Below are 26,559 nucleotides of genomic sequence, written 5' to 3'. Positions count from 1 at the left end.
GGTCTGTGGACACCTTCCAAAAACCCAGCCACAGCCACCACCGCAGACGTGCTTTGGGCTGTTGTTTCCTGACTTAGGTTTTTTGGTTTAGCAGCAAAAGGCTGCACCCACATCTAGAGTAATCTAGAGATTTCTCTTCACAAGTCACGGGAGGAACCGCAAAGGTCCGGCGTTTTGGGAAACAGGCAGCCGCCGCCTCCCCTCTGGCCCGCAGGCCCTGCAGCCTGGCCGGTTGCCGCAGCTGGGCCACCCCGGGGGCCCTGGGCTGGGCTGGCTGCCTCGGGGTCCCGGGGTCCCGCCCTGGCCCAGGCAGGCAGTGCGTGGTGCAGCCACGGACACATGGGCCTGACTGGGTGAGGGGCCGGGACCGCTCTTGGCTGCGTCCTGACTCCTGGGACCCGCGGGGTGGGGGTGGGGGCTTGGCCGTGCGACCGCCCCCAGACGCTCCTGTGCCCACCAGCCCCCCGTTCCTCAGCCCAGGCAGCTGGGGTGCCCGCGGCTCTGGGATGGGGGTCTGCACCCAGGACTTGGACTCGAGTTCAGGCCGGGGCAGAACCTTCTGGGTCCGGCCCCCCACCCCCGCAGGCGTGTGCCTGGGCCGAGGGGCCCTGCCGTCCCGTCCAGCTCGGTGTCACTCATTCCTCCTTTTTAAATGTCTATTTCCCTCTAGTTTTGGCTTAAAAAAAAAGACCAAACAGGGCTCCCGGTCAGCTCTCGACGGTCCTGCTGCGGGCGCTCCTCTCAGGGCCACAGCCCAGCAAGCTGGGGGGCCGTGGGCCGCTGCAGGCAGAGGTGTGGGCCCCCAGCCCCGCCCCAACTGGGATCCTACCACCTACCAGCGACACCGAGCCTACTCCCGACACCATCCTTTCTTAAATTTGTTGATCTACGGGGCAAAAGTATATATACCTATTTGCATTTTCAGTTAAAAAATGATTCCGCTCTAGGACCTGCTCGTTTCCAAAGCACGAGGGAAACTCTGCTTTATTTAAAAATTTTATTTTTAATATTTCTCTCCCCTCCCCCCCCATCATTGTCTGCTCTGTGTCCATTCGCTGTGTTCTTCTGTGTCTGCTTGTGTTGTCAGAGGCACCTGGAATCTGTGTCGTGTTTTGTTGCATCATCTTGCTGTGTCAGCTCTCCGCGTGTACTGCACCATTCCTGGGCAGGCTGCGCTTTTTTCATGCTGGGCGGTTCTCCTTAGGGGCACACTCCTTGCGTGTGGGGCTCCCCTATGCGGGCAACACCCCTGCATGGCACGGCACTCCTTGCGTGTGGCAGCACTGCACGTGGGCCAGCTCCACACGCGGGTCGGGAGGCCCTGGGCTTGAACCCTGGACCTCCCATGTGGCAAGTGGACACTATCACTTGGGCCAAGTCCGCTTCCCTCCTTTGCTGTAGACCTACTCGGTGCCTGGTGTGACAGATCCAGAAAAGGGCAAAAGCGTGTGCAGAAAAGACTTGGTGGCACCCGGTGCGGGGCCTGTCCCGTGGGCGCCTGCAGGGCCTTGGCGTACCCCAAGGCGGGGGCCCGGGGCCTGCGGCTGCTCTGCTGCCTCCCAGCAGGTGGGGCTGGGGACCCCGATATTCGCGCTTTGCCTGGAGCAGGCAGGAGGCGGCGGCCCTGCAGGCAGCCCAGGCCCGTCGAGCTGGCAACGCCATGGGCCATGTTGGGCCTCACTGCGGGGAGGCGGGTCACGGGGGCGGCTCCACACCTGCTGGAACGGCACGACCTCCTGGAGGTGCATGACATCCCGACAGGCAGGAGGAAAAAGCGTACAAGGCCGTAGCCCAGCTCAGCCATAGCGCGCCCCGACCCCTGGGCTCCAGGCAGGGCAGCTGTGCCACCAAGCCGAGGTCACCGCAGCTGGCGACGGCAGCTCTGCTCCGGAGCTTGCGAATCCAGGCCTGCCTCTCCCCACCAGGGCTTGGCGGGCAGCAGCTCACCTGCGGGCTGGCATCTTAGACCGCGTGAGCCGCTCCCGGCCGGGGCAGTGTATGGTGCGCGCAACCTTTCACATTCACACACAACTTTGTGCTGTTTATTCCATAATCAGTTATTTTGAGGAATGGAAATTCGATTGAAAGCAAAAAATATACAATTTAACACAAAGTATGCTATTACCAACATACAGTTACACAGGGACAATCCAGACAGGGGAGGTAAAGGTCACGTGACACGCTGAGCACTAAAGAACGTCTTCTGCCTCCTCATGGAACCCGCCTGTTTATAAAACCACCCCCAGGCCACTGGCAGATGAACAATTTTGCAGGGTGACCCCCGATGGAAAGTTCCTGGACGCTGTCCGTGGCCAGTTGCTCAGCGGCCCTCTCCTCCTGTCTGTGCACAGGCGGCTTTCTGCGCCTCCCCATCCCTCAAGGCTGATACACCCGCAGGCGAGGGTGCCATGCCCAGCCCAGGGAGGTGTGAGGGAGGGTCCCCGCAGAGCAACGGGGGCCCCTGAGGCAAAGGACAATGGGGGACATGGGGACACAGATGGGGGGACAGGGGAAGCTGTCCCAGCCAGCCCGGGACCAGGCAGTACCTCCCCCCTCGGTGGGAGGCAGCAGGCACCCAGCAGCGCAGGGCTTGACCCACACAGCCTGGCAGTCGGGCCCCAAGGCTCAGGGTGGCCTTCCGGCTCTCTAACCTGGTTTACATTTTTTTGCCTTTGGATAGTTAGATAGTTCTTAGTACCAGGGCCGGGTCAGACAGGTGCCCAGTGCTCGAGCCACCCCGCTCCCAGCGATGACCGTCTAGACCGTCAGCCCTCCCCCTGGCCTCACGGCAAGTTCACCTTGAAGCCGCACACAAGAGGGGCGCTGAGGGCACAGGGCCTGCGCCTACGGGGTCCAGCTAGAGCTGGGTCCCAGAAGGGCGGCCCCCGTGCCACCCCAGCACACAGCCTGTCACCTGAACTCGAGATCTTTCAAGAAAAACTAGAAATCCTGATTTATCTGGGAAGCCTCCTGGTTCCCAAGGCTGGCAATCCATTCAACTTCTAGGCACAACCATTTATCAGGGCCCACGGGTAAAACGCAGGGGCCGCGCTGGGCAAGGGCAGGCCGGGAGGTCGCAAGGCAGCGAGTCAGTGGCCCGCGGCCCACGGCCCAGCCTCCGCCATGCCTGCGTCAATCGTCTCTGAGAACTTGAGACGGGACCTCTGGAGGCTTAGGTTTTCCCAGGTCACCTTCATTTTTTTTTTAAACACCTAAAAGATAATAGTTTGTCTCTGTTTGTGTTCTTCGGGCTTTTGTCGTGGCCTTAGGATAAAGCGTATTTAATTGGGGAGCTCCTCTGTTACACCATTCCACACCCCACAGGAGAGCACCAGGAGCTGAGGGCGCCGGGCGGGCAGCGAGGTGAGCCCCAGCAGCCTGTCGGGTTTCTCCCGGTGCCCACCACCCACGGCGCCTGCCCCTTCTGCTACCAGGTGATATGCAGGCCACTGGCAGGGAGCTTGGGGCCCGGGCCTGGGTGCGCGGTGTGCAGGGCCTGCTGGGCTCTGGGTGAGCCGGCGCCGTCCAGCCACTCCCGGTACAGCCTCTGCACCTGCTCACTGCTTTCCGGGGGCCGCACGGGGAGCCCTGCGTAAATGCCTTCCATCTGCCGCAGCAGGGCTCTGTCCGCCTGCCCGTCCTTGGCCTGGGCCTGGCCTCTGCCGTTTAAGCACCCTGCAAGACACGCACCGGCCTGCGCTGAGTCCTCAGCGCAGCAGGAGAGGCTGAGGGGGCGCCCGCCCCGCCCTCGGCCTGCTGCTGCGCCTCTGACTTAACCCACGCAGGAGCCGCCTCAAGGCTGGGTAAGGCAGGGCCTCCTGTACACGTCAGGGTTTCCAGCTGCGCCAGGTCCACGCGCTGTCCCCACTGGGACGGGGTGCCCAGGGGCCCCCACACAGCTGTGTGGCCTGAGTAAGGCGCTGCCTGCCTTGTGCATCACGGACGTCGTGATGAAGAAGACACAAATTCATTAAAGGAACACGGAGTCCGTTTCCACCCGGCGAAGGCCACAGCGACTGCCCAGCAGCTGGCACAGCTGCCTGCTGACCGCCGGTCCCAGAACGATGCTCCACAGCAGCAGACAAGCCGCCCAGCAGCCCCCCAGCCCATCGCTCCCATGCAGGTGAGGCGCACTCCCCTTCCCCTCCCCAGCCCTGGCCGTCCACTTGCCCCCCCCCCCTGCCCCCCCCCCCCACCTCAGCCCACGCATGTCCCACCACAGCCCAGTCGTCCCCGGCCTCCCCCGCCCAGACGCGCCCCCGCCTGGAGAGCCCGCAGACCCCTCCCGCCTCCCTGGGCCCGCTCCATCTCCTCGCCAGGCTCCGGCCTCCAGCCCCCTCTCCAGCTGCGTCCCCCACCAGGGGCCCCCCTGCCCGTGGCCTTGAGACGCCCCACGTGCTGACTCACCACACGTGCTGACTCCTCATCACACGTCCTGCAGGCGGCACCTGAAACCACTCAGCCCTCTCCACGCCTGGGGCTGAGCTCGGCGCTCGGGCCACGGGCTCCTCTCCTGAACCCCCACACCTGGCCTCTGGCCACCTTCCAGCCTGGACTACTGACCTGCCCCTCACTGCAGCGGCGGCGAGCCGGCTCCCCCCTCGGCTTTCATCTCTGGTTCCGGCGGCCCCGGCCCCCCCCCCCCACCTTCCCCCCGCTGGGCACCATCTTGGGACCCCAAGCCCCAGCCACCTGGTTCCACTTAAGGATCAGGGGCGGGACCCTCTGCAGCCGCCAGACACTAGCCCCGGAGCTGAGGAAGCGGCAGTGCATGGCCCGCCCCCACCCCCAGCTCTGCACGGGGGCGCAGGGCCCCCACATTGTACGGACGCATGCGCTCCTGCTACTCCACTGCGCAGGTGTGAGGGAAAGAGGGCGCCCCCACAGCTGGGGTGAGCGCCTGTGCCCGCGGAGCCGCCAGGCCGAGGACGAACACAGCTGGCCCCGGGGCACCGCCCTGGCCCCCGTGCGACCGCGGGACAAGGCCGCCCACCTACCTCCCGGGCACGCGAAAACCTCCACGAAGTGGAAGGGGGACCCGCCCCTCCGCAGCCTCAAGACCACGTTCCGGATGTTCCGGAAGCCGCAGGCGGCGGCAAAGCGCAGCAGCACCGCCCCGTTCTTCTCCAGGGTGGCCTCCTGCAGGTCCTTGTTTCTGTAAAGGAACCACGGGGCTGCTGAGCCCGCACCCGCCGCCCAGGCCAGGCGCCGCTGCTTTCCAGTCTAGGGCGGGGCCGGCAGCAGAAACGAGCGTGCACTTGAGGACAAGGCCTTCGCTCTTGTTCTTGGCTGCACAGGCTGGACAGGCGTGCCTGCACGCACATGCACTCACACACACACGCGCACACACATGCACGCATGCGCACACACACGCACGGCCGGCTGGGTGCTCTGCTGACAAGCAAGCGCAGACACATGCCCCCGCGTCCACCCACCTCAGGGCCCGGCAGGTGACCCCCTCCACGTCCTCGCCGAACAGCTCCTTGGCTGCGTGTCTGAAGACGTGCGCCAGGTACCCGGCCGAGTTGGCTCCGTCGTGGCGCCTGACCTCTTCCTCCAAGTCTCCAAATCTTACAGGGCAGAAAAAAAGACAAGTTCTTAACGAGACACCCAGCGCTGAAGTCCCTCGCACTTATCTGAGGACACGGCAGCAAGATCTGAACCACTTCCAAAGCGGAGCATGATGCAGGCAGTCACTTGGGAAATGAAATCCTTGGTAAATACTTCCAGGCAAACTCTATTACTTGATTGTAACGAGTCTGCAGTTTACCTTGCTCAGTTTACCTTGTGAGCAGATCTGAGGCTGCAGCTGGAGCTGCAGGAACCTCTGGCAGGGTCCTGCCCTCCGCCCACTGCCCCAGTGCTGATGAGGGACCACTGCACTCAGCACCCTGAGACCCCCGTGTAGGAGTGGCACTCGGAGCTGCAGGTGCTCGTGCGACTTGTTTGGTCCCATCGCCAGCCGGTGGGGGCACTGGAGCCTCAGGCCGCCTCAGTCCAGCCCCTCGGGCCGGGCAGCAGTGGCCGCTGGGCAGGCAGGACTGCCCCGTGTGCAGGCAGCAGCACAAGGCATCCCACAAGACTGACTTCCTCCCACCCACCCTCTCCCGAGGGGCCCCTGTTATTGCCTGCACTTGGGGAAAGGGAGTCGGGCAGGCTGGGGCTGACAGGGGCTGGGGGCTGAGCAGTCCCAGAGACTTGAGGGAAACACCGTGGGCTGGGGTCCCTGGGGGAAGAGGGCGGACCCGCTCTTCAGCTTCCTGCGGATAACCTCGACAGTCCGGGGCAAACGGGGGGCCGGGATTCTGCCAAGGCACGACGGGCGCTCCTGGAGGCGAAGGAACGGGCAGGCGAGGTCGCCCAGCCTGCCCAGCCCTCCCCTCGCTGAAGCACATCGGGGGGAGGCAACCTGCGCAGAAGCACGACCCTCGAGAACTCCCGCCTTGGTGCAGGGGCGCCGTCTCCCTGCCAGGCGGGTGGGGCGGCGTCTGCTGGGCCCAGGTGCCCGGGCCTGCACCACCTGGCTCGAGCAGAGGCTCCAGCCGGCACGGCCCTCCCTGCCACCTTCCAGAGCATGGCGTTAAGAACAGCCCTGCGCCCACGCTGCTGGGAGGACGCGGGGGACCCTGGTCGTCACTGCGGTTGGGGTCCCACTGCCTGCCGCTCCTGCACAGGGGCTGGAAGGGGCACCCCCAGGGCTGGCAGCACTGTCGAGTTCAGGGCGGGCTGTGAGCAGAGGCCCCGGAAGGGCCCCCTGAAGGCCGGGCGCGGCCAGAAGTGGCGCCCACTGCACCTTGGGCTGCCCGGTGTCCACCGGGTCCTGCCTGCAGGACGGCCAGGGTCACTCGAGTTGGGGCCGCCCACATGCTCGTCGCAGAGCAGGGGGCCCAGGCGGGGACGGGACCCAGCAGCGCTTACCCGCACAGCCCCCGCCCGCGACGGCCGCGGCAAGCGCCACTTACAGGGTGTCAACGGCGGCTTCTGTCACCGGGAGGTCACTCTGCTCCATCATCTGTGCAACCTCACCTGCAGACGACACGGGACGCGGCGCCGTGACTCCATGGGCCACGGTGCCAGCAAGCTCCGCCCCAGACGTTGCGCGAGAGGGGCAGGGGCGGCGTCTGACTGTGGCGCCCGTCTCAGGTGCGAGCAACACCAAGGAACGGTGGGCGCCGCCCCGGGTCCTCCTCCCCAGGGAGAGGCCTCGTCTACCACCTTCCACCTTCACGGAGACCAGCCAGGAAGACGTGGCTGCTGTGCCACAAGGCCCCCGGGAGTCTGGGGAGGCTGAGCGCACTGCGACCCTCCCTTAGCGAAGCCCAGCGGGCGTGGGACCCCTGCTCAGCCCGGCCCACACCCCCAGGCAGCATGCGGGAGCAACGGGCCCCAGCAGGGACCGCGTGGGATTCCAGGTAGAGGCCGCGCCCCGTGCAGTCCACCGCCGACTGAGCCACGGCTGCTCGCGACCCTGCGGGCGTGCCGGAATTCCGAGACGGCCAGGCGTGGGCCCGGGCCCTGAGTGAGTGACGCCGCGGCCTGCTCAGGCCTCCTGGGGGCTCTGATGCCGGCGAGCTCGGACAGGGCATACATGCTCACGAACCCCGCGGCAGCGGCCAGAGCACCGCTCCTCTTCGTGTCACTTTGAAGGAGGAACCCTGAGTGGGGTCCCAGGCTCAGCCTGGCTGGCCCAGGAAACCTTCCACTGCCATCCGCGACCGTCCCCCCACGTCGGCCACACCCGAGCTCGTAATCCAAGGCCACAAAACAAGGCCCCGTGGCTCCCGCTAAGTCAACCTGCACGTCTAGCCAGAGGCGGCGAGAGGCCCGGCCACGGGGAGGACAGGACACCACGCACAGTGGACTAAGGCCCGGGCCCCGGAGGCGAGGGCAGGCACGGGGGCTCGTGGTGCGGCAGGGCGCTGGAAGGCCCAGGCGCTGCTCACCTGACGTCAACACGCAGTCGACCGCCCGGCAGCCGTGCAGGGCCGCGTGAGGATCTTCTCGCAGTGCCTCCAGCTTCCTGTCGTGGCAGGGCGCCACGATGACATGGACCACCTTCTCTGGAGGCAGGTTCTGCAAGGAGAGAGCAGACCTACGCTTGTGCCGGGAAGGGGCATGGGCCGCTGGGCGCCGTCTGGATCCTCGGATCCCGGCGAGGAGGCGTGCACCCACCTCCGCCCTGGCCGCAGGGCACCTCCTCGCCCAGGCCAGCCCCCTCGGGCCACACCAGCCGCTGCCCGCTCCACCTCAGGCCCCGCGGTGCTCCCAGGGCCCCGAGGGACCGAAGGCTCGGCAGCCGAGGAGACTTGCTGCGGTCACAGACCCTGGGCCTCTTTCTCAGTGCGGGAGCAGCTGGGCCTGCAGAGCTGATGTGCGCATCCCCCCAGGCATGGCGGGGGCCTGGCTGCGCAGACTTTTACAGCACCTCCCGCAAGGGCGCCCTGCAGAGCCGCTGTCCTGTGGAGCCTGGATGCCCAGTGTGTGCCCGGACTGGGCCGGGAGTGGCCAGCGTCCTGACAGGTGCCCGGCCACCTGGCCCTGGCGGCGGTGAGGTCTGGGAGGGGCTCTGGGCAGGGGGGAGCCCTGAAGCATCCTGGCCCTCGGCTCAGCGGGCAGCAGGCAGGGAGCCGCCCAGGCCCACCACACAGCAGTGCCCAAAGCAGCCTGTGGTGAGAAGCGGCCTGAGGCCAGGGCAAGGTCCTCGGCGGACACTCCCGGGGTCTGGGAGCACCCAGAGCGTCAGCTGGGCAGGGCGGGCGGGCGGGGCCAGCAGGGCTTACAAACCTGAGGACAGGTGTGGCCCACACAGGCAGGACGGACGCAGGAGCTTCCACGTTCTGTCCTTAACTTCCCCTCCCTCAAACACACCACCCCCCCACATCACATTAACCTTTTATCAACTTTGGTGACTTCAGGAGAAAACCAAGCAAAATAAAACACACCCCTGCTGCTAAACCAGCAGGCTGCCGGGGGCTGAGCAGGGCCACCCCCCTTTGCTGTCCCAGCCCAGCTGCCACCACCCCATAACCAGATGGACCGCAGGCCGCGCAGCCGGAGAACACGGCCCCGCCAACGGCTACTGGCCGCAGAGGGGGCCCACCCGGGTTGGGCCGGCGGCCAGGCCCTCCCCACGGCTGGGAGCAGGGCAGGGCGTCAGGTGTCATTTGCCGTGACGGCGGCAATGGCCCCGTAGCAGGCCCCAGGGCTTCCCTGGCCAGACGGCACCAGCGCCACGGAGCCCCGGAGAGCAAACCCACGGGCGCGGGCGGGTGCCACGGCAGGTTCCCGGGCGTGGGGGACCCTGCCTCCTCTCGGCTGCCATCCCCACGGTACGGGCCCCGCCCAGCAAGCCCAGCCCCCTGCCACAGCCCCCCGGGGGAGCGTCAGTTTACCTGCCGCCTGGCAAAGTAATCCTTCACCAACGAGCCCATGATCTGCTGGGGGGACCTGGCGGTGCAGAGGTGGGGGGTGACGGGCTCGCCCAGCACCCGCTCCGCGTACTGAACCCAACCTGCAGAGACAGGGATGCCGTGACCAGGGGTGCGGTGAGCGGTGCCCCTCCTCAGGCCCCGACGCCTCCAGGTTACGCTAGAGCCCCAACAACTGTCCCCCCAGACCTTGCCTCACAGCCCACCCTCCTGAGCCTGAGGCTGAGAGCGACAGGGCTCCAGGCTTACGCTGCAGGGCTGGACGGTGCCGAGAACGGAGAACGCAGCAGGGGCGTGGCGCTGCGGGCAGCGCCGGGGGGCAGAGCAGCCACGCGCCCTGAAGCCCACGTGCGGTCCCGCCCCCGACGTGCTCTAGGCGGGGCTATTTCTCCTCCCAGGGAGGCCACCAGCCTCAGCCACCGAGACGGCTGCCACACGCAAACTCGTGCTCATGCTCTCACTGGGTGCAGCCCGGGAGAACGGGGGGGAGAACATCTTCAGAGCCCCTGCTAACCCACCCCCCAGCTTTGGGCGCCAGCCCGCGGCGAGCCGCTGCAGGGACGGCCACCTCCCGCCTGCGCTGGCTCCCAGGGGACAAGGGAGAAGCAGCACGGGCAGGAGGGCTAGGCGCAGCGGTCCTGGGCCTGCCCTCAATCCACAGGTGCCTGTGCCCGCCGGGAGAGCTGGAGACGCCGGGAGCCACCGCAGGGGAGCCCGCGCCACACCCTCCTGCAGGCAATACTTCCAAGAAGTGAAAAAAAGCCGTTAGGGAAATGCAAATCAAAACCACAGTGAGTTACTATTTCACAAGCGCTAGGACTGGTATTTAAAAACCGAAAAGAAGTACTGGGGAGTGGATGTGGCTCAAGCAGTTGAGCGCCTGCTTCTCACATGAGAGGTCCCCAAGTCAGTTTCCAGTGCCTCCTAAAAACAAAACAACAACATAAACAAAAACGAAAAGCAACTCGGGAGCCGATGCGGCTTAGTGGCCGAGTGCCGGCTTCCCACACGAGGTCCCAGGTTCAATCCCCGGCCCCCAGTACCTCAAAAACAAGAAAAAAAGTATTGGCAAGGATGCAGAGAAACTTCTGGAGCTCTAGAGCACTGTGGTGGGGACGTGAAACGGCGCAGCCACCGCGGAACACGACGCGCGCTTCCTCGGGACGTCAGATGTGGACCAGCCGCCCGGCCTGGAAATCCCAGCTTGGGGTGTGGATACCGGCGCGCCGTTGGCCGCAGCGGTGGCTGCCCGAGCGTCCACCCACAGGTGCACCAGAGCGCGGTCCACGGACACTGGCAAAGCCTGTCGGCCATGGGCAAGGACAAAGTCGTGAGCGCGTTGAGTGAACTACGCAAGGCATGCCAAAACTTACGATGTCCCGAGAGGACTAGAAATAGCAAATTCCCAGAGAGAAGGCCGGCCAGAGGTTAAGGGGGGCGGGGGCAGGGAAGGTGTTTGTTGTGAAAAGAAAACAAACAAAACGAAAATGAAACAGAAGGCGCAGCCTACCCTGCAGCCCCACCCAGGGCCCTCCTGCGCAGTGACCTGCTGCCCCTGGAGCCAGCAGGTGCATCTGGGCAGCCCGGGAACCAGGTGAGGCAGGACTGCAAGCACCTGAGGGGAGGGACCGAGGTCTCTAATCCTCAGCTCAACGTCCTGCTGGGGAATTTCTAAGACAGCAAGAAGGTTTAGAAAGAAAGAGGAGGGAGCGGAAGACAGGAAAAGCCTGCGCAGACGACAGCAGTGGTCAGCCAGCTCTCCTGGCCGGGCAGGGGAGAGCATGACCCCTCAGCAGGCCCCTCGAGGAGCCACGCAGCCCCAGGCAGCGACTGGGGGTGCCAGGAGGACCCCAGCCGGCGCCCTTCATCCCAAGGACGCCTGCCATGCTGGGTCCTCTCAGCTCCACGCCCTGGTGCTCGCCCCGCCATGCTGGGCGCATGGACCCCGCAGGGCCCTGGGGCCCCAGGGCCACGCGCACTGTGAAGGCGTGTGGTCAGGTCTCGTGTTAATTCACTTCAATCAACTGTCCCAGGGAAGCAGAAGCGAGCCAGTGTCAGTTTACGGGAACGTTTCATTGTGAACCACTCTCGCCCATCTCCCTGCTGGTGGTGGAAACCTAAACTCAACCGTCACAGCTTCAACGTATTTTGGTAAAAAGAGTTCCAAAAAAAAGGCAGCATTATCTAGGAGGAAATATGTTCTAGAAACGCCACGCCTACAAGGAGCTAGCTATGACCAGCTGAACAAGACACAGAAGGCGGCAGACGTCCAGCTCAGTGGAGGGGGACCACGAGTGCCAGTGCCGAGCAGGGGCCTGGGGCCTCCAGGCCGGCCCGCTGTGTGCTGCCAGGGACAGGCTCACGGGCTGCTTACGACACGCGTTGGCAGCACAGCTCCTCCGCAGGCTGGGGTCTTCTCTGGACCCCACCCCAAAGGGGCCTCACACGTGAAGGCAGCCAGAACCCGCCGGCCTGGGGTCCTGCCCGTTCCTCTGGAGCCCCTGCTCCGGGTCGCGGTTCCTCCTGGGCCCTCCCACTGCCGCTCCGTGGGCTGGGGGTGAGCGGGGGTCGCTTCCTGGCAAGGGGATCCCCCAGGCGGAAGCGGCCTCGCCAGCACCCGTCCGAGCACAGCCTCAGCAGCCCACGTGGGCACCACCTCCATGGGCGCCAAGGACACAATTCCCGCAGGAACGCCTGGCGCGAAGTGAGAGCTCAAGTCTGGACCTGGCCTTGGCCAGCCCACGCCAGCTCCCCCAAGGCTGCACAGAGATGTCCACACAGCCTGTGGGCAGCGCACCCCACCAGCGAGGCAGCCAGTGACCCCGGCCGGCCGGCCACTGACCGGCACAGTTTCATAAACGGGCAAAGAGGATTTCCAAATTCAAGTAACCACGCTCCCAGCATTCTCCTTTTCAAAGCATAACCCTGACGACCAAAGATCGACACGTGAAACACTGGAAACATCTGAAGCTGTGGTGGGGGATGAAGTGAGAAGAGAAATGTGAACAAAACCCAAAAGCCGCGCAGCCGCGATGGCTCAGGGCGCTTCTGCTCCCGCATAGCCTGACACACGCAGACAATTCCCGGCTCGAGTGCCACTTCCAGGACAGCACCTCCTGCCTGCTCCCTCCACGCATCGCCTCTGCGAGCTTTCTCAATCCAATTTCCCATTTTTCCAAAATTAAAAAACCTGTGATAAATCTCTTCTATACTCACCAAAGTCTTTATACTAAAACTAATGAAAGGTTTTGGTTTAAAAGTGTTTCCTGATGGGATATAAATCAACAGCAAGATTCGGAGATCTGTAGCTTTTAACTAAGCTGAGCAAAGGATCCACGAGTTAGTCACGTGGTTCTCTGTAATAATGACGCCTGAAATTTTATGTTGTAACTTTTAAGAGAGAATGGATTTCTCTTAATATGTAAGTAACGCATGCCTCAGAAAGTTTAGAAATACAGTAAGTGAAAATAAGAACTTAAACTCAGCCATTGTCTCACGCACACCGCCCACAGCTGAGGGGCTGCTCGACCCAAAATGGAGCATGGGAGCTCGGCTCCGCCCCTCCGGCCCGGGGCCGCGGGGTGGCCGCTGGCCGTGCTCACCAGGACAGGCAGAGGTCAGCATGGGTAAGGCCCGGTCGTCCTCACGGTGCTGGCGGTATCGGCGCACAAATTCTCGCTGGCTCTCCAGGATGCTGAAATCTGCAGCTATTGTCATGTCAAATACGTAGTGTACCCCTGCAGCAAAGAGAGGTGCAACTTTGGAGCTTCCCAGCGCACGACGCGGACTGCCCCGACCCGCAGGAGCCTGCTCCCAGGCGGTGGTTTCCTCTCTGAGTCCAAGAGACAAACACGAAGAGCAGGCTCCACGACATCCTCCCGAGCAGCTCACAGCACTCTTGCTTCTCCTCTCTTACCAATTCCTCAAGTGCGGCACAGTGCACTTTACGTTTGTTTTCTATAAGCTGCGTGCTGCACGAAGCAGTTTCTCAGGCCCCAAAGATTACACAGACTGCACGAGGGAGCAAGTGCTCAGGGCTGGTGCTGCCGATTCAAAGTTTGCTCCTAAGACAATTATCAAGTATCATTTTATTGTTCTTAGTCATCCCTAATATGTGTTTTTAAAGTCTTTGTGAAATAAAAACTCTTCTTCACAGAGAGCGTTAAGTTCCCCATTCCCAACCTGGCCAGCTGCCTGGTGAGGCCATGAGGACACGTAGAGGCGATAAAAACACCCAGGGAGGGAAGCGGACTTGGCCCAGTGGTTAGGGCGTCCATCTACCACATGGGAGGTCCATGGTTCAAACCCCGGGCCTCCTTGACCCGTGTAGAGCTGGCCCATGCGCAGTGCTGATGTATGCGAGGAGTGCCGTGCCATGCAGGTGTGTCCCCCGCGTAGGGGAGCCCCACGCGTAAGGAGTGTGCCCCATAAGGAGAGCCACCCAGCGCGAAAGAAAGTGTAGCCTGCCCAGGAATGGTGCCGCACACGCGGAGAGCTGACACAACAAGATGACGCAACAAGAAGAAACACAGATTCCTGTACCGCTGACAACAACAGAAGTGGACAAAGAAGCAGCAGCAAATAGACACAGAGAACAGACAATGGGGGGGGGAAGGGGGAAAGGATTAAATAAAATAAATAAATCTTAAAAAAAAAACAACACACACCCAGGGAGCCACGGTCAGCTCAGCTGGAGTCGGGGGCAGCAGAGACTAGAGAAGCGTTTGGCCCCCGTCGCAGGCGCTGCTCTCCACCCTGTTTGAGTCCCGGAGCCTCCTGCTCCTTGGGGAAGGGACCCAGACCTGCCCCCCGGCTCCACGCTGCAGACGCCTCCCCGCCACGCGTCCCTCTACTCAAAGGGCACCTGCGTTGAGGCGGCAGCGCAGGGCCGCTGGCACGGAAGGACCGCCCCCCACGCCGCCCGGCGCCATGGCCTGTGCTCACTCCCTGCCCACCGTAGGGACACACCCATCTGCACAGGGTGGGGGTGAACGAAAGCAGTCCAGCTCCGCCCAGGAGCAGGTGTCCTGACACCAAGCCAGCCTGGCCGTCCATGAGCCTCTTGCGCTCGCTCATCTCCCCTCTGCCCCGGAAAAGGGGATTTGGAGATAAAAAGGGCAATCTCAAACGGAACTACAAACTCATACCAATACAACGAAAGCCAACTCACCAAGCCCTTTGAGGAAGCCACAGAGTCTTCTGGATGCATCAGTCACTCCGAGGCCGAGCTTAGCAGCGAAGTACGGCAGAGACTGAGGGCACACAGACACGGCCAGCACGCTGCGTGTCGAGAGGTCGCGCTTCTAGAAGGAGAGGAGGGTAGGGCTCGGGGTGCCCACGGGGGACACGGGGCACCCCGGGGGAGACGGGGCGCCCGCGGGGGAGACGGGGCGCTCTATGGAAAGACCAGCGAGACCAGCACCAGCAAGACATCAGGAGAGCAGAGAACAAGCCCCAAGAGGAAAGAGGCGGTGGAACTAGGCGCAAGAGCCTAAGTTTCAGGAACAGCACTGCGAAATAAGGTGAATAGTGGAGGAAACAGGCAATTTTAAGGGAAAATGTAAATTACCAGTGTTGACCCATGAATCTAAGTGACCCAACAGCTGTTCAGGTCAGACAAGTGCACACTCCCTGAGGGGGTGCTGAGGTCTGCCCCTGGAGGCGCAGATGAGGACGGCTTCCAGGGGGCGGGCAGGCCTCGCATCCACAAGACAGGGAGAGCAGGAGGCCGGGGAGCAGAGCCCGAGACCAGCACGGGCCCCTGCTGCCCAAGAGGAGCAGCCCTGGCTGGGACGACAGCGACGGCTCAGGCCAGGGGCACACACGTGGCCCAGGAGGGCCGCCACGCTGGGCAGTGAGGGGGCTGGGGTTAGAGAGGCCCCAAGAAGCCCCGGCACTGAGCGATGCGGGGCGGGGTCGAGGCTGGGGCTGCCGGGGCTCCTGGCACAGAGGCCCCTCTCCCGCTCTGGGGGATCTGCCCGCACACGACCTCGTGGCAACAGCCTGCGCCCAGGGCGGCAGGGTGAGGTGTCGGGCGCCCCCGGCGCACACCGACTGGCTTCGCGGCCCCCAGCGCTGACACAAGCTGGAGCCAGGCTCAAGGGGCAAAGGCCGCGGCCTGGAGCGGCGACAGCCACCTGGCCCGAGTTGACCTGCTGCCCTCAGGCCTAGAACCAGAAGCCACCTCTGCCGGCGCCTCCCGGGGCTCTTCGGGGGTCACTCCCTCACTTCCTCCACATCTTCCTCAATATCTCCACCAAGGCCCCCTCCATCCCACTGGACGCTGACTGTGCTGAGGACCGGGTCATCTAGCTGCCGGGCCGGCCCAGCCCCATGACCCAAGGAGGGGCGCGGCCTCGCCCGCTGGACCGGCTGGGAGCGGGTGGGCCTGTGCGCCTCCGTGAGGATGCCTCCGCAGGGCCAGCGGCCCTCCAGTCCACCCAGGACAGGCCTGCAAGCAGCACGGTGGCCTCCCTGGCCGGTAGAGACTGAGAAGAGGCAAAACAAAACTGATCTGGGCCAGCAGGGTGTGGGGGAGGCCTGCTGGGAGCTTCTGGAAAGAAGAGCTGGAACCCCCCTGCTGACAGCCACAGGTGCTGAGGGGGCTGTCTGTGACCCCGAGAACGGGCTGAGGGGCAGAGCAGAGAGCGAGGGACTGCTTTGGCTCTTGACAACAACCCTGAGCTGCGGACGCACCAACCCTGGAAACCACCCTCCCTCCAAGAGTCCACGTTCATGAAATAATCATTCCTATTGCCTCTGCCAGTTAGAGCCGGGTGTCTGTTAATCTGCAGCTGAAATGCTGACTCATCTGGGTATCTACCTAATTTCTAGTAAACATCCTAATTGACAGTATAACTTTAAAAGCACTTCCACTAACGTCAGAAACGAGACTTAGTGTCTCTTAAAATCAGTGTTATTCAAGATTGATTTAGAGTCCTACCCAATATAATACAAAATGAGAGGCAGAAAGTTTGAGAAAAAAATTTATTAATTGCAGTCAAAAACCCCTAGAAGGGAAACGGACTTGGCCCAGTGGTTAGGGCGTCCGTCTACCACATGGGAGGTCTGCGGTTCAAACCCCGGGCCTCCTTGACCCGTGTGGAGCTGGCCCATGCACAGTGCTGATGCGCGCAAGGAGTGCCACGCCACGCAGGGGTGTCCCCCGTGTAGGGGAGCCCCACGCGCAAGAAGTGCACCCCATAAGGAGAGCCGCCCAGTGTGAAAGAAAGTGCAGCCTGCCCAGGAATGGCACCGCCCACACCACACTTCCTGTGCAGCTGACTACAACAGAAGCGGACAAAGAAACAAGATGCAGCAAATAGACACAGAGAACAGACAACCGGGGCGGGGGGGGGGGAGATTAAATAAATAAATCTTAAAAAAAAAAACACCTAGAAAACCTAAGACAACCTGACAAACTATTTAAGGACTAAGAAAGTTTAAAAGTAGACATGAAATAGTTTTCCAAAACAATAGCGAACCTTATATAATGAAATAGAACAAAACATAATCTAATAATACAATAAAAAATCTCAATCACGTGAACAAAATCTGTAGATAGAGTACTGAATGATAATCTACACACACATTTATGGGGAAAATTATAAAACTTTGCTGAAGGTCATAATGGAAGACATGAGTAACTAGCAAGACAGATCATATTCATGGATGGGAAGACTCGGTATGGTGAGATATAATTTCCACAAGTTGCTCTACAAATTCAACGCAGTCCTGGTCAAATTCCATAATTCATACAGATTCGTGTATGAATTTGAAAATACCAGAGATGAACGGGTCCTACCAGATATTAGGGCATATTATAAAACTATTTTAATTAAACAGTGTGGCACTGGCATAGGAAGAGAAAAATTGATTAAGAGAAGATAATAGAGTCAAGAAATAAGACTCACATCTACAGGAATCTGGCATATAACAGAGGCGGCATTTTAGATCAGTGGATAAAGAACAGAAGATGTTGGGATAGCTGGCTTTTTTCATATGGAACAAATTAGATCCTAATTTTTATACCATATTAAAATATAAATTATAGACTGTCTAAAAAAAAAACTTTAAAAGCACTAACACATAACACAGTAAACTATGTATCTTAGACTGAAGATTTCTTAAAATGCAAATTTTCCAATAAGGAAAAGAATGAATTTTCATGCGTGAACTCACTTATGAGAGGGATTTCACAGATGAAAAGACAATAACAGGTGGGGGAAATTCTCTGCGGGTGGGTGATGAGGGGCCCAAGGCTGGGAGCCGCATGCTGAAGACAGCCACACAGAGGTGGCCACAGCAGGTCCAGGTGGCTTCACAAAGCCACCGCATCTTAGCCAGGCCACTTATTGTTGGACTTCTTTACACGAGAGGAAAGCCCTCTGCTATGTTAAATGCCTATAGTTAGGGCACTGTGACTGCAGCTGTATGCAATTTCTAATTTACTTAAAACATCAACAGGCAGGAGATAAACTATAAGCAGTCAATAAACATAAAAGCACTAATCCAATCAGTTTTGCTAATAATTAGGAAAATGCAAATAAAACAACAATGACATAGAATTTTCTACAAATCAGATTGGGAAAAAATTGTGACCTTGATGGTTTCAGTAGGTCAGGCTAGGTGGAAATGGGCATCCTTATATATGGCTTGTGCGAGTGTAGAGAAATGCAGCCACTTTTAAAGATATTTTGGCCAAACTACTGAACTGAGAATTAACAGTCACTGAGCTGCGCCATAACTGAGTCTAATTTATTCAGTGCAATAAAATGCTAAAGCCATGCTGTCCACGGGAACAACGAGGAGGCCAGTGAGGACACTGCAAGAGCAGCACGGCTGACAGCAGTGCTCCACAGATGCCCACGGCCGAGGGTGCCCCTGGCCAGTCCACCCTGGCCAAGGAAGAGCCTGCACAGCAGAGGGCCGCGTTTCCCGAGAACTATGCTTCGCTCCACTGCCTCGCCCGACGGCTGCACGGCTGCTGAGGACGGGGGCGCTTACCCACCAGGCATGGGGCCACTCAGGCGAGCTCCTGCCCTTCAGGGACTCACTGGCCACGGTGGAGAAGGTCTAAGAAGCAAACGCAGTGAGAGGCACGGGTCCACCATGTGCACAGTGGACCGAGGTGTGCCCTGGCCAGCGAGGGCGGGAAGGGGCATCAGCAGCAACTCCGGGGCTTGAGGATGGACGGATCTTGCTGGGCAGTGGCAAGGAGAGCCTGTGCCGAGGTCTGGGGTAAGTGAGGGGCAGCAGAGACCACTCCAGGGGTTCTGTGGATGCTCCTGGCAGAGGGAGTCCTGAATTCCCCGAAGGCACCCCGTCCTGGCCCTGACCGCGCAGTGAGGCCAGAGCCGGGTCTCCCCAGGGCAGGGCAGGTGGAAGCGATGGGAGAACAGGCGCGAGCTCAGGGCCTGCTACGTGGCAGGCTCGCTGGGGACGCAAGTCGGCCTGCAGGGAACCTCGCTGAGCCAGTCCCAAGACCAGGGCGCCTGCAGGACTTCCACCTCCAAGTCAGAACCAAAGCCTGCCTGCCCCCGGTCAGCCTGGAACATGACGCGACGGCAGCGAAGGAGCGAGACCAGGAACACGCTAGGGCACGGGGAGGTGCAGGGGCACTGGGGGACAGAGCAGAGGGGTGAGTGGCCAGCAGGGGAAGCCAGGACACACCACCTGCTGCGCAGAACTCCAGGAAAGCCCGGGCACGGGGGCTGCAAGCAGAGACTGGTGGAGCTCTGCTCTGACGCAACTTTCTGTCCAGGGCAACTGAGCGATGGCACAGCCCCAAAAAGCAGCTAGAGTGTCACCCCCAAAGAGGTTCATCCAGGAGGCTGTGGCAAACACTGAAGTATGGGGACCCTGCACAAGGAAACCACTCACATGTTGTAGTCCCCAGGTACTTTTGATGCCTGCCTCTCAAATATGGATAGCTAAGAATCACAAGATTTTGGAAGATCTCATATATAAGCAAAATGAGCAGACAGTAAAAAAGGAACTTGGAAACAGATGGTATAGGGAAAAGAAAAAAACTTCAAAAAAACTGAATTTATCAACCTCAGAAAAATATACTCCATCTGTTAAACAAGAACAGGATGCTACTAAACAGGAACATTTAAACCAGCAAGATGGCAGCAGAGTAAGGAGCTCCGAGAGTCAGTTCCTGCTACAGGGCAGTTAGTAATGACCCAGAGGTACCTAAAGTACTTGTTTGGGGCCCCAGGAGACCAGAAGAGTGTCCTGCAAGATCCTTGAAAGAATGGAAGCAGGAGAGCGCCCATCTGCAGAGGATTCACGAGTACAGCGTTCCACGCCTGGGGCCTATCCTCCCCTGGGGCTCAAGCCACCTCGGAAGCTGTTCTGCGGCTGGAATTGGAAACTCCACTTCCCAAAAATGTGGGAGGAAGAGACAGCTGGGCACCAACTGTAACTACTGATGAGTAAATTCGGTGGGCTACAGTATAACCCTGAGAACAGCTAAAGTTTGAGCCTGTCCAAGTCGGAAAGAGGCTGGGAGCCGCCACCTTACCTCCACACCTGGCACCAGGGGAAGCGGGGCGGACTGAGCATCCCAGTGCTGGTGGGGACTGGCTTCTTTCCATCCAGGGCAGATTGCAGCTCCAGCCTAGGCCCCAGCCCCACCTCTGGCAGGAAGGAAGCTGCAGGGACCTGCACCAGCCTCTCTAGGAAATTACTGGCCAAGCCATGGAGGCCAGTGATCATCCCACTCTGACAGTGAAGGCCGCCTCAGGAGCTATTTTGATGCCCGAGTTGGAAACTCCATTTTCTAAAAACTGGAGAAAGAGACATCTGGCCACCAACTTCAGCTACTGATTAGTAAATTCGGCTGGCTATCAAGTAGAACCCTGGGAAGCAGATTTGGCCCAATGGATAGGGCGTCTGCCTGCCACATGGGAGGTCCAAGGTTCAAACCCAGGGCCTCTTGACCTGTGTGATGAGCTGGCCCACAGCATAGTGCTGATTCATGAAAGGAGTGCCGTGCCACATGAGGGTGTCCCCCACGTAGGGGAGCCCCATGCTCAAGGAGTGCACCCATAAGGAGAAACACCCAGAGTGAAAAAAATGCAGCCTGTCCAGGAATGGTGCTGCACACACAGAGAGCTGATGCAGCAAGATGACGCAAAAAGAGAGACACAGATTCCCAGACTGCTGACAAGAATACATGCAGACACAGAAGAACACACAGCAAATGGACACAGAGAGCAGATAACTGGGGGGGGGGGGGGGGGGGCGGGGATAAATCTTTAAAATAAAGAAAAAAGTATGACCCTAAGAACAGCTAAAGTTTGAATCTGTCCAAGATGGAAAGAGGCCAGTGGCTGCAACTTTGACTCAGCCCCCAGCATGAGGGGAAGCCAGGCTGACTGAAAATCACAGTGACAGTAGGAACTGGTTTCTTTCACCCTGATCAGCCTGCAGCCCTAGCCCAGGCTTCAGCCCCGCCTCTGGCAGGGAGGAGGCGGGGGGGCCCTGCACCAGCCTACCCAGGTAACGGCAGGTACCTTTGGATGTCATAGACTGAAAATCAGAAGTCTACCAGGACAACTGCGGTCATCTTGGACCTGCACTGCATAGACTGCTGCCCACGCCTGCAGCTCCATCCCCACCCCAGGCAGGGGAGAAAGGGTGTGAGGCTTCATCAGTCTCTCTGGGCAGCTACAGTCTAGGCCTGCACTTGGATTACCTCACACAGCTGTGACTCTGTCCCTACCCCTGGCAAAGGAGAAAGTTGGGATAGGCTTCATCAGTCCCTGGGGCAATGAGGGCAGCTTGAGCCTCCACAGCTTACAGCACCAGCTGCATGGTTGGCTCCTACTGCACAACCAGCAAGAGAGAAAGGGCAGGAAGCCCTAAAGTAAAAAGAGAAACCGCATCCAGAATAAATTCTCTAGTAAGCCAGATCCCAAGACACCAGTAAAAAAATAACAATCCACACCAAGAAACAGAGAGATATGGCCCAGTTAAAGGAAAAAGATAAGCCTCCAGATGACATAAAGGAGTTGAGACAACTAATCATAGCTGTTCAAACAAATCTCCTTAATAAATTCAGTGAGATAACATAAGAGAGTAAGGATATTAAGATGACAATGGATAAGCACAAAGAAAAATTTGAAAGCATACATAGGAAAATAGCAAATCTTAAGGGAATTAACAGTGCAATAAATGAAATTTTAAAAACAAATTGCAATCATACAACAGCAGATTTGGGAAGACAGAAGAAAGGATTGGTGAGTTTGAAAAAATGGCCTCTGAAAGCGAACATACAAATGAACAGTTGAAGAAAAGAATAGAAAAACCTCAACAAGGTCTCAGGGGCAATGCATAACATATAAGGGATACCCAGTAAGATTAAGTGCTGATTTCTCACCAGAAACCATGGAGGCAAGACAGTGGTATGATATATTTAACATACTACAAGAGAAAAAATTCCAGCCAAGAATCTTATATCTGGTAAGACTGTCTCTGAAAAATGAGGGTAAGCTCAGACTATTCACAGATAAACAGAAACTGTTTAGAATTTCTAACCAAGAAACCAGATTTTCAGTAAGTACTAAAGGGTGTGCTAGAGCCTGAAAAGAAAAGACAGGAGAGGCCTGGAATAGAGTCTAGAAATGAACAGTACATCAATAAAAACTACAAGTGTCAAAAGAGTGGTGAAAATAAAATATGACAAATAAAACCCAAATATTCAGGAATAAACTTGACCAATGATGTAAAGCGCTTGTATTCAGAAAACTACAACTCAATGTTAAAAGAAATAAAAAAAGAGCCTAATTAGAAGAATAAATATCATTAAGATGTCAATTCTACTCAAACTGTTGTACATATTCAATTCAGTCCTGATAAAATTCCACCAATATTGGGGGTGGGGGTGGGGAATGGGGGTATATGGGAACCTCTTACATTTTTTAATGTAACATTTTGTGTGATCTATGTATCTTAAAAAAAAAAGAAAAAAAATTTAAAGAGAAGGGATAAAAAAGTTCCACCAGAGGGAAATGCATGTGGCTCAAGCAGTTGGGCTCCTATCTACCATACGGGAGGTCCAGGGTTTGATACCCAGGGCCTCCTGGTGAAGGTAAGCTGGCCCATGTGGAGTGCCAGCCCATGTGGGAGCGCCACCCTGTGCAGGACTGCCAGCCGATGTGGACAGCTGGTGCAGCAAGATGACGCAACAAAGAGAGACACAAAGGAGAGACAACAAGAGGTGTAGCAGAACAGGGAGCTGAGGTAGCACAAGAGAATGATCGACTCTCTCCCACTCTGGAAGGTCCCAGGATCGGTTCCTGGAGCCACCTAATGAGAATACAAGTGGACACAGAGAGCAGACAATGGGGGGAGGGAGAGAAATAAATAAATAAATCTTTAGAAGGAAAAAATTTCCCCAGTATTTTTTAAATAAATGGAACACATGAACACCAAATTTATTTGGAAGGGTAAGGGGTCCTGAATAACCAGAAACATCTTAAAAAGGAAAAGCAAAGTTGGAGACTCTCACTTCCAGACTTTAAATCATATTACCAAGCTTCAGTGGTAAAATCAACATGGTACTGGCATGAAGACAAGACATACATACCAATGGAACCAAACTTATTGTTCAGAAACAGACCTCACATATATGATCAAGGGATTTTTGACAAGCGTGTCATACCCGCACAGCTTGGGCAGAATAGTCGATTCAACAAATGGTGCTGAGAGAACTAGACGTCCACAGCCAAAAGAAGGAAAGAGGACCCCTATCTCACACCTTATCCAAAAATTAAATCAAAATGGATCAAAAACCTAAATATATAAAAGCAAGAACCATAAAGCTTCTAGAAGAAAATGTAGAAAATATCTTCAAGACCTGGTGGTAGATGGTGAATTCTTAAAGGAGATAAGAGGAGGACTGAGATGGACTACTGATGTTTAATGTATGCAGAAGTTTTAATTAGGCTTACTGTGAAAATGTAGAAATGTACAGAGTTGACGTTAACACATTATACTGAAAAACAGCTGGTTTCTAAATGGGGATATGGCTGAAAATGGTAGTCTGGGGATGTAAATGCCAATTGACAGAATGCTAGAGAATAATCTAGGGACTGAAAAGTACAGTAAATCCATAGGTAGATGAGAACTGTGGTTGATGGTACCGATGCAAGAGTGTCTTTTGTGAGCTTGAGTAAATACACGTCACTACTGCAGGGTTGTGGGAATGTGGAGAAGGAAGAGAAAAATACAACTGGAGTGACCCATGAACTGTGGTTAACAGTAATAATGTAATATTCTTGCATCTATGTCAAAGATGTGCTGTGTGGATAATGGGGGAGTATGGGAAATGTGTGTCAAATATACGCTATGGAACTGTTAATAATTAGATGACAGTATCTTATAATCTGTAGCAAATGTTCCATCTTGGTGTGGTGTGTTAATAGAGGAGTGTTTGGAAATTTTCACATGTGCATAATTGTTTTATAAGTTTACAACTTTTGTCACAAAATTATATTTAAAAAATAATAATAGGGTGGGTGGAAGAAAAATACACAAAATGTAATATAAGAACTATAGGGAGCCAAGAGTGCCTCCAACTGAAAGCAGGAGAATTGCATCCATCATCCATGTGGAATCTAAGCCCTCTCTTGATATAGATGTGGAGTGGACACAACCATTCCAGGGTCCACAGATGGAGGAATAGAGTATGGATTAGAGTGGACTTACTGATATTCTATTCACGAACTATTGTGATTAGGAATAGAAGAAAATGTAGCATTGATGTGGAGAAAGTGGCCATGGTGGCTGCTGGGGGTAGGGAATGGGAGGAAGAGATGTCATGTGGGGGCAATTTCAGGACTTGAAGTTGTCCTGGGTGGTGCTGCAGGGACAGTTACCAGACACTGTATGTCCTCCCATGGCCCACTGGGTGGACTGGGGGAGAGTGTAAACTATAATGTGGACCACTGACCATGTGGTGCAGCAGTGCTCAGAGATGTATTTACCATGTGCAATGAATGTCCTGTGATGACGGAGGAGGTTGTTTTTATGGGAGGAGTGGGGTGAGGGGAGTGGGGGTTATATGGGGACCTCATATTTTTAAAACGTAACATTAAAAAAAAGAAGAAGAAAAAAGAACTATAGTAGTAAGATTTTGACAATATTCTTTCATAATTTGTAACAAACGTCTCACGACAACGTAAGGTGTTGGTGGAGGGTTGATGTAAGGGACACCTGTATGACGTTACGCATGTCTGCTTTTTAAGTTCACAACTTTTACCACACTGTTTATGTATGTTCATGTATAAATATATAAAATAATAATAATTGGGTGAGTTGGGGGAAAATATTTTGGTTAGTAGTAATATTTTGAGGATGCTCTTTAATCACTAGTTAAAAATGTTTAACAACAACGCCAGTTTTGGGTGGTAGGGTGAAGTGTGAGAGCCCTGAATAATGTTATGTACGTGTGGACTTTGTAAGTTTACAACCACTACTACACAATTATTGTCTATATATGCTCATGTATGAGTCATAACTTCAATAATTTTTTTAAAAAAGGAACATTTATAAAACAAGAAGGAACTCTTGAAATATTCTAGCAGAAAGGAAAACTCATAGAAAAAAAAAACAACAGTGGAAAGAGAATACCGAGGTTATGGTTTAAGACAGTAACCAACAAATCTACACCAGTACAGTTCTGAGAGCATTTTGGGGGTGTGTGGGAGCACGACATTGGGGGAATGTGCTGCCTTATCATAAGCACTCTGCAGTGATTGTTGATGTTTATGTTTAACTTGGATAAAATAAAAATTAAAAACATCAAAAGGACCAGTCTAGAAGGTTTAACATCCGCATAACAGGAGTTCTAGGAAGGAAAAATCGAAACTGTCAAAGAGATAATTTAATCTTCCAGAGGAAAAGACATGAGTTTCAACACTGAAAGGGCCCAATGAATAAAAAGACCACAAAGAGGCACACCATTCTAACATTGCAAAACACAATGGACAGAGAAGATTCTAGGAGTTTTTGGACAGAAAAAAAAAAACAACAACCCAAAAAACAGACTGTACATAAAAACAGGAAACAGGATCATGTAAGACCAGAAGACATGTCTTTCCGCAGGAAAACGACAGATAAACGTAACTTAAAGACAGTATCTGGGAAACGGACTTTGGCCCAGTGGTTAGGGCGTCCGTCTACCATATGGGAGGTCCGCGGTTCAAACCCCGGGCCTCCTTGACCCGTGTGGAGCTGGCCATGCGCAGTGCTGATGCGCGCAAGGAGTGCCGTGCCACGCAAGGGTGTCCCCCGCGTGGGGGAGCCCCACGCGCAAGGAGTGCGCCCATGAGGAGAGCCGCCCAGCGTGAAAAGAAAGAGCAGCCTGCCCAGGAATGGCGCCGCCCACACTTCCCGTGCCGCTGACGACAACAGAAGCGGACAAAGAAACAAGACGCAGCAAATAGACACCAAGAACAGACAACCAGGGGAGGGGGGGGAATTAAATAAATAAATAAATCTTTAAAAAAAAAAAAAAAAAAAGACAGTATCAGCTGTCCGTCAGCTGATGAATGAATGGCATGGATGGACCTTGAAATCATGTTAAGTGAAAGAAGCCAACCACACCCACAAAAAAGACATCATCAGATAGAGAAGGTCTCAAAAAAATTTATCTTCCATACCTCTTTCTCAGGAAAATATGGAAGATGTGCTATACCAAAACAAAGGCATCAACTAAGAAACAGAAGGCAAAGGACCTAGGAAACAGAAGAACTGATGTGGGAGATAGGAAAAGAACTTCTGGGATTTTAGCCAACGAAAACAGCTGGCTGGTGCCTGTGCTGCTGGCCCTGGCAGCAACCCTGCTGGATGGGGGCAGGCCAAGGAACTCGAGGATGGCTGAACCAAGAAGAAAAATCAAGTGGAGGAGGTGAGAAAAATCAAGTGGGTAAATGAGATTAAATTCTCTGTCAAGGGTTTGGGCTCAAATGATATTTAGAAAACTAAGAAAGGAAAAAACATTATTAATCCATGTAAATAATTACACAAAGTAGACAATGAGGCTTGGTGGTGAATCATATTTACACTGATTTCTCATTTAACCAAATGCCACATGGGGGAGAAGTACTGGGAAGGGCTC

At 56.4% G+C, this 26,559-nt stretch overlaps 1 protein-coding gene across 6 annotated transcripts in view; it reads right to left on the bottom strand.

Moving 5' to 3' along the window:
* Window positions 1-983: 983 nt before the first annotated feature.
* NARF (nuclear prelamin A recognition factor) overlaps window positions 984-26,559 on the bottom strand; it is a 31,196-nt gene continuing 5,620 nt past the window's right edge. For 3 of the 6 annotated variants that reach the window (XM_004463664.5, XM_012527250.4, XM_058284963.1), the window contains 8 exons: window positions 14,599-14,731; window positions 13,031-13,165; window positions 9,393-9,511; window positions 7,944-8,073; window positions 6,963-7,026; window positions 5,436-5,570; window positions 4,998-5,155; window positions 984-3,675 (listed from right to left, as the gene is read on the bottom strand). In XM_004463664.5, the coding sequence (XP_004463721.1) occupies window positions 3,428-3,675; window positions 4,998-5,155; window positions 5,436-5,570; window positions 6,963-7,026; window positions 7,944-8,073; window positions 9,393-9,511; window positions 13,031-13,165; window positions 14,599-14,731 (1,122 nt within the window). In that variant the 3' untranslated portion in view covers window positions 984-3,427. Of the gene's footprint in view, window positions 3,676-4,407; window positions 5,156-5,435; window positions 5,571-6,962; window positions 7,027-7,943; window positions 8,074-9,392; window positions 9,512-13,030; window positions 13,166-14,598; window positions 14,732-26,559 lie in introns of all 6 variants that reach the window. The other 3 variants (XR_011646978.1, XR_011646979.1, XR_011646980.1) reach the window with 3 other exon arrangements.

This window comes from Dasypus novemcinctus, chromosome 21 (assembly GCF_030445035.2).
Source record: "Dasypus novemcinctus isolate mDasNov1 chromosome 21, mDasNov1.1.hap2, whole genome shotgun sequence".
Taxonomy (NCBI): Eukaryota; Metazoa; Chordata; class Mammalia; order Cingulata; family Dasypodidae; genus Dasypus; species Dasypus novemcinctus.
The sequence above is the reverse complement of the archived record's forward strand: the minus strand, read 5'-3'. Positions and strand labels throughout refer to the sequence as shown.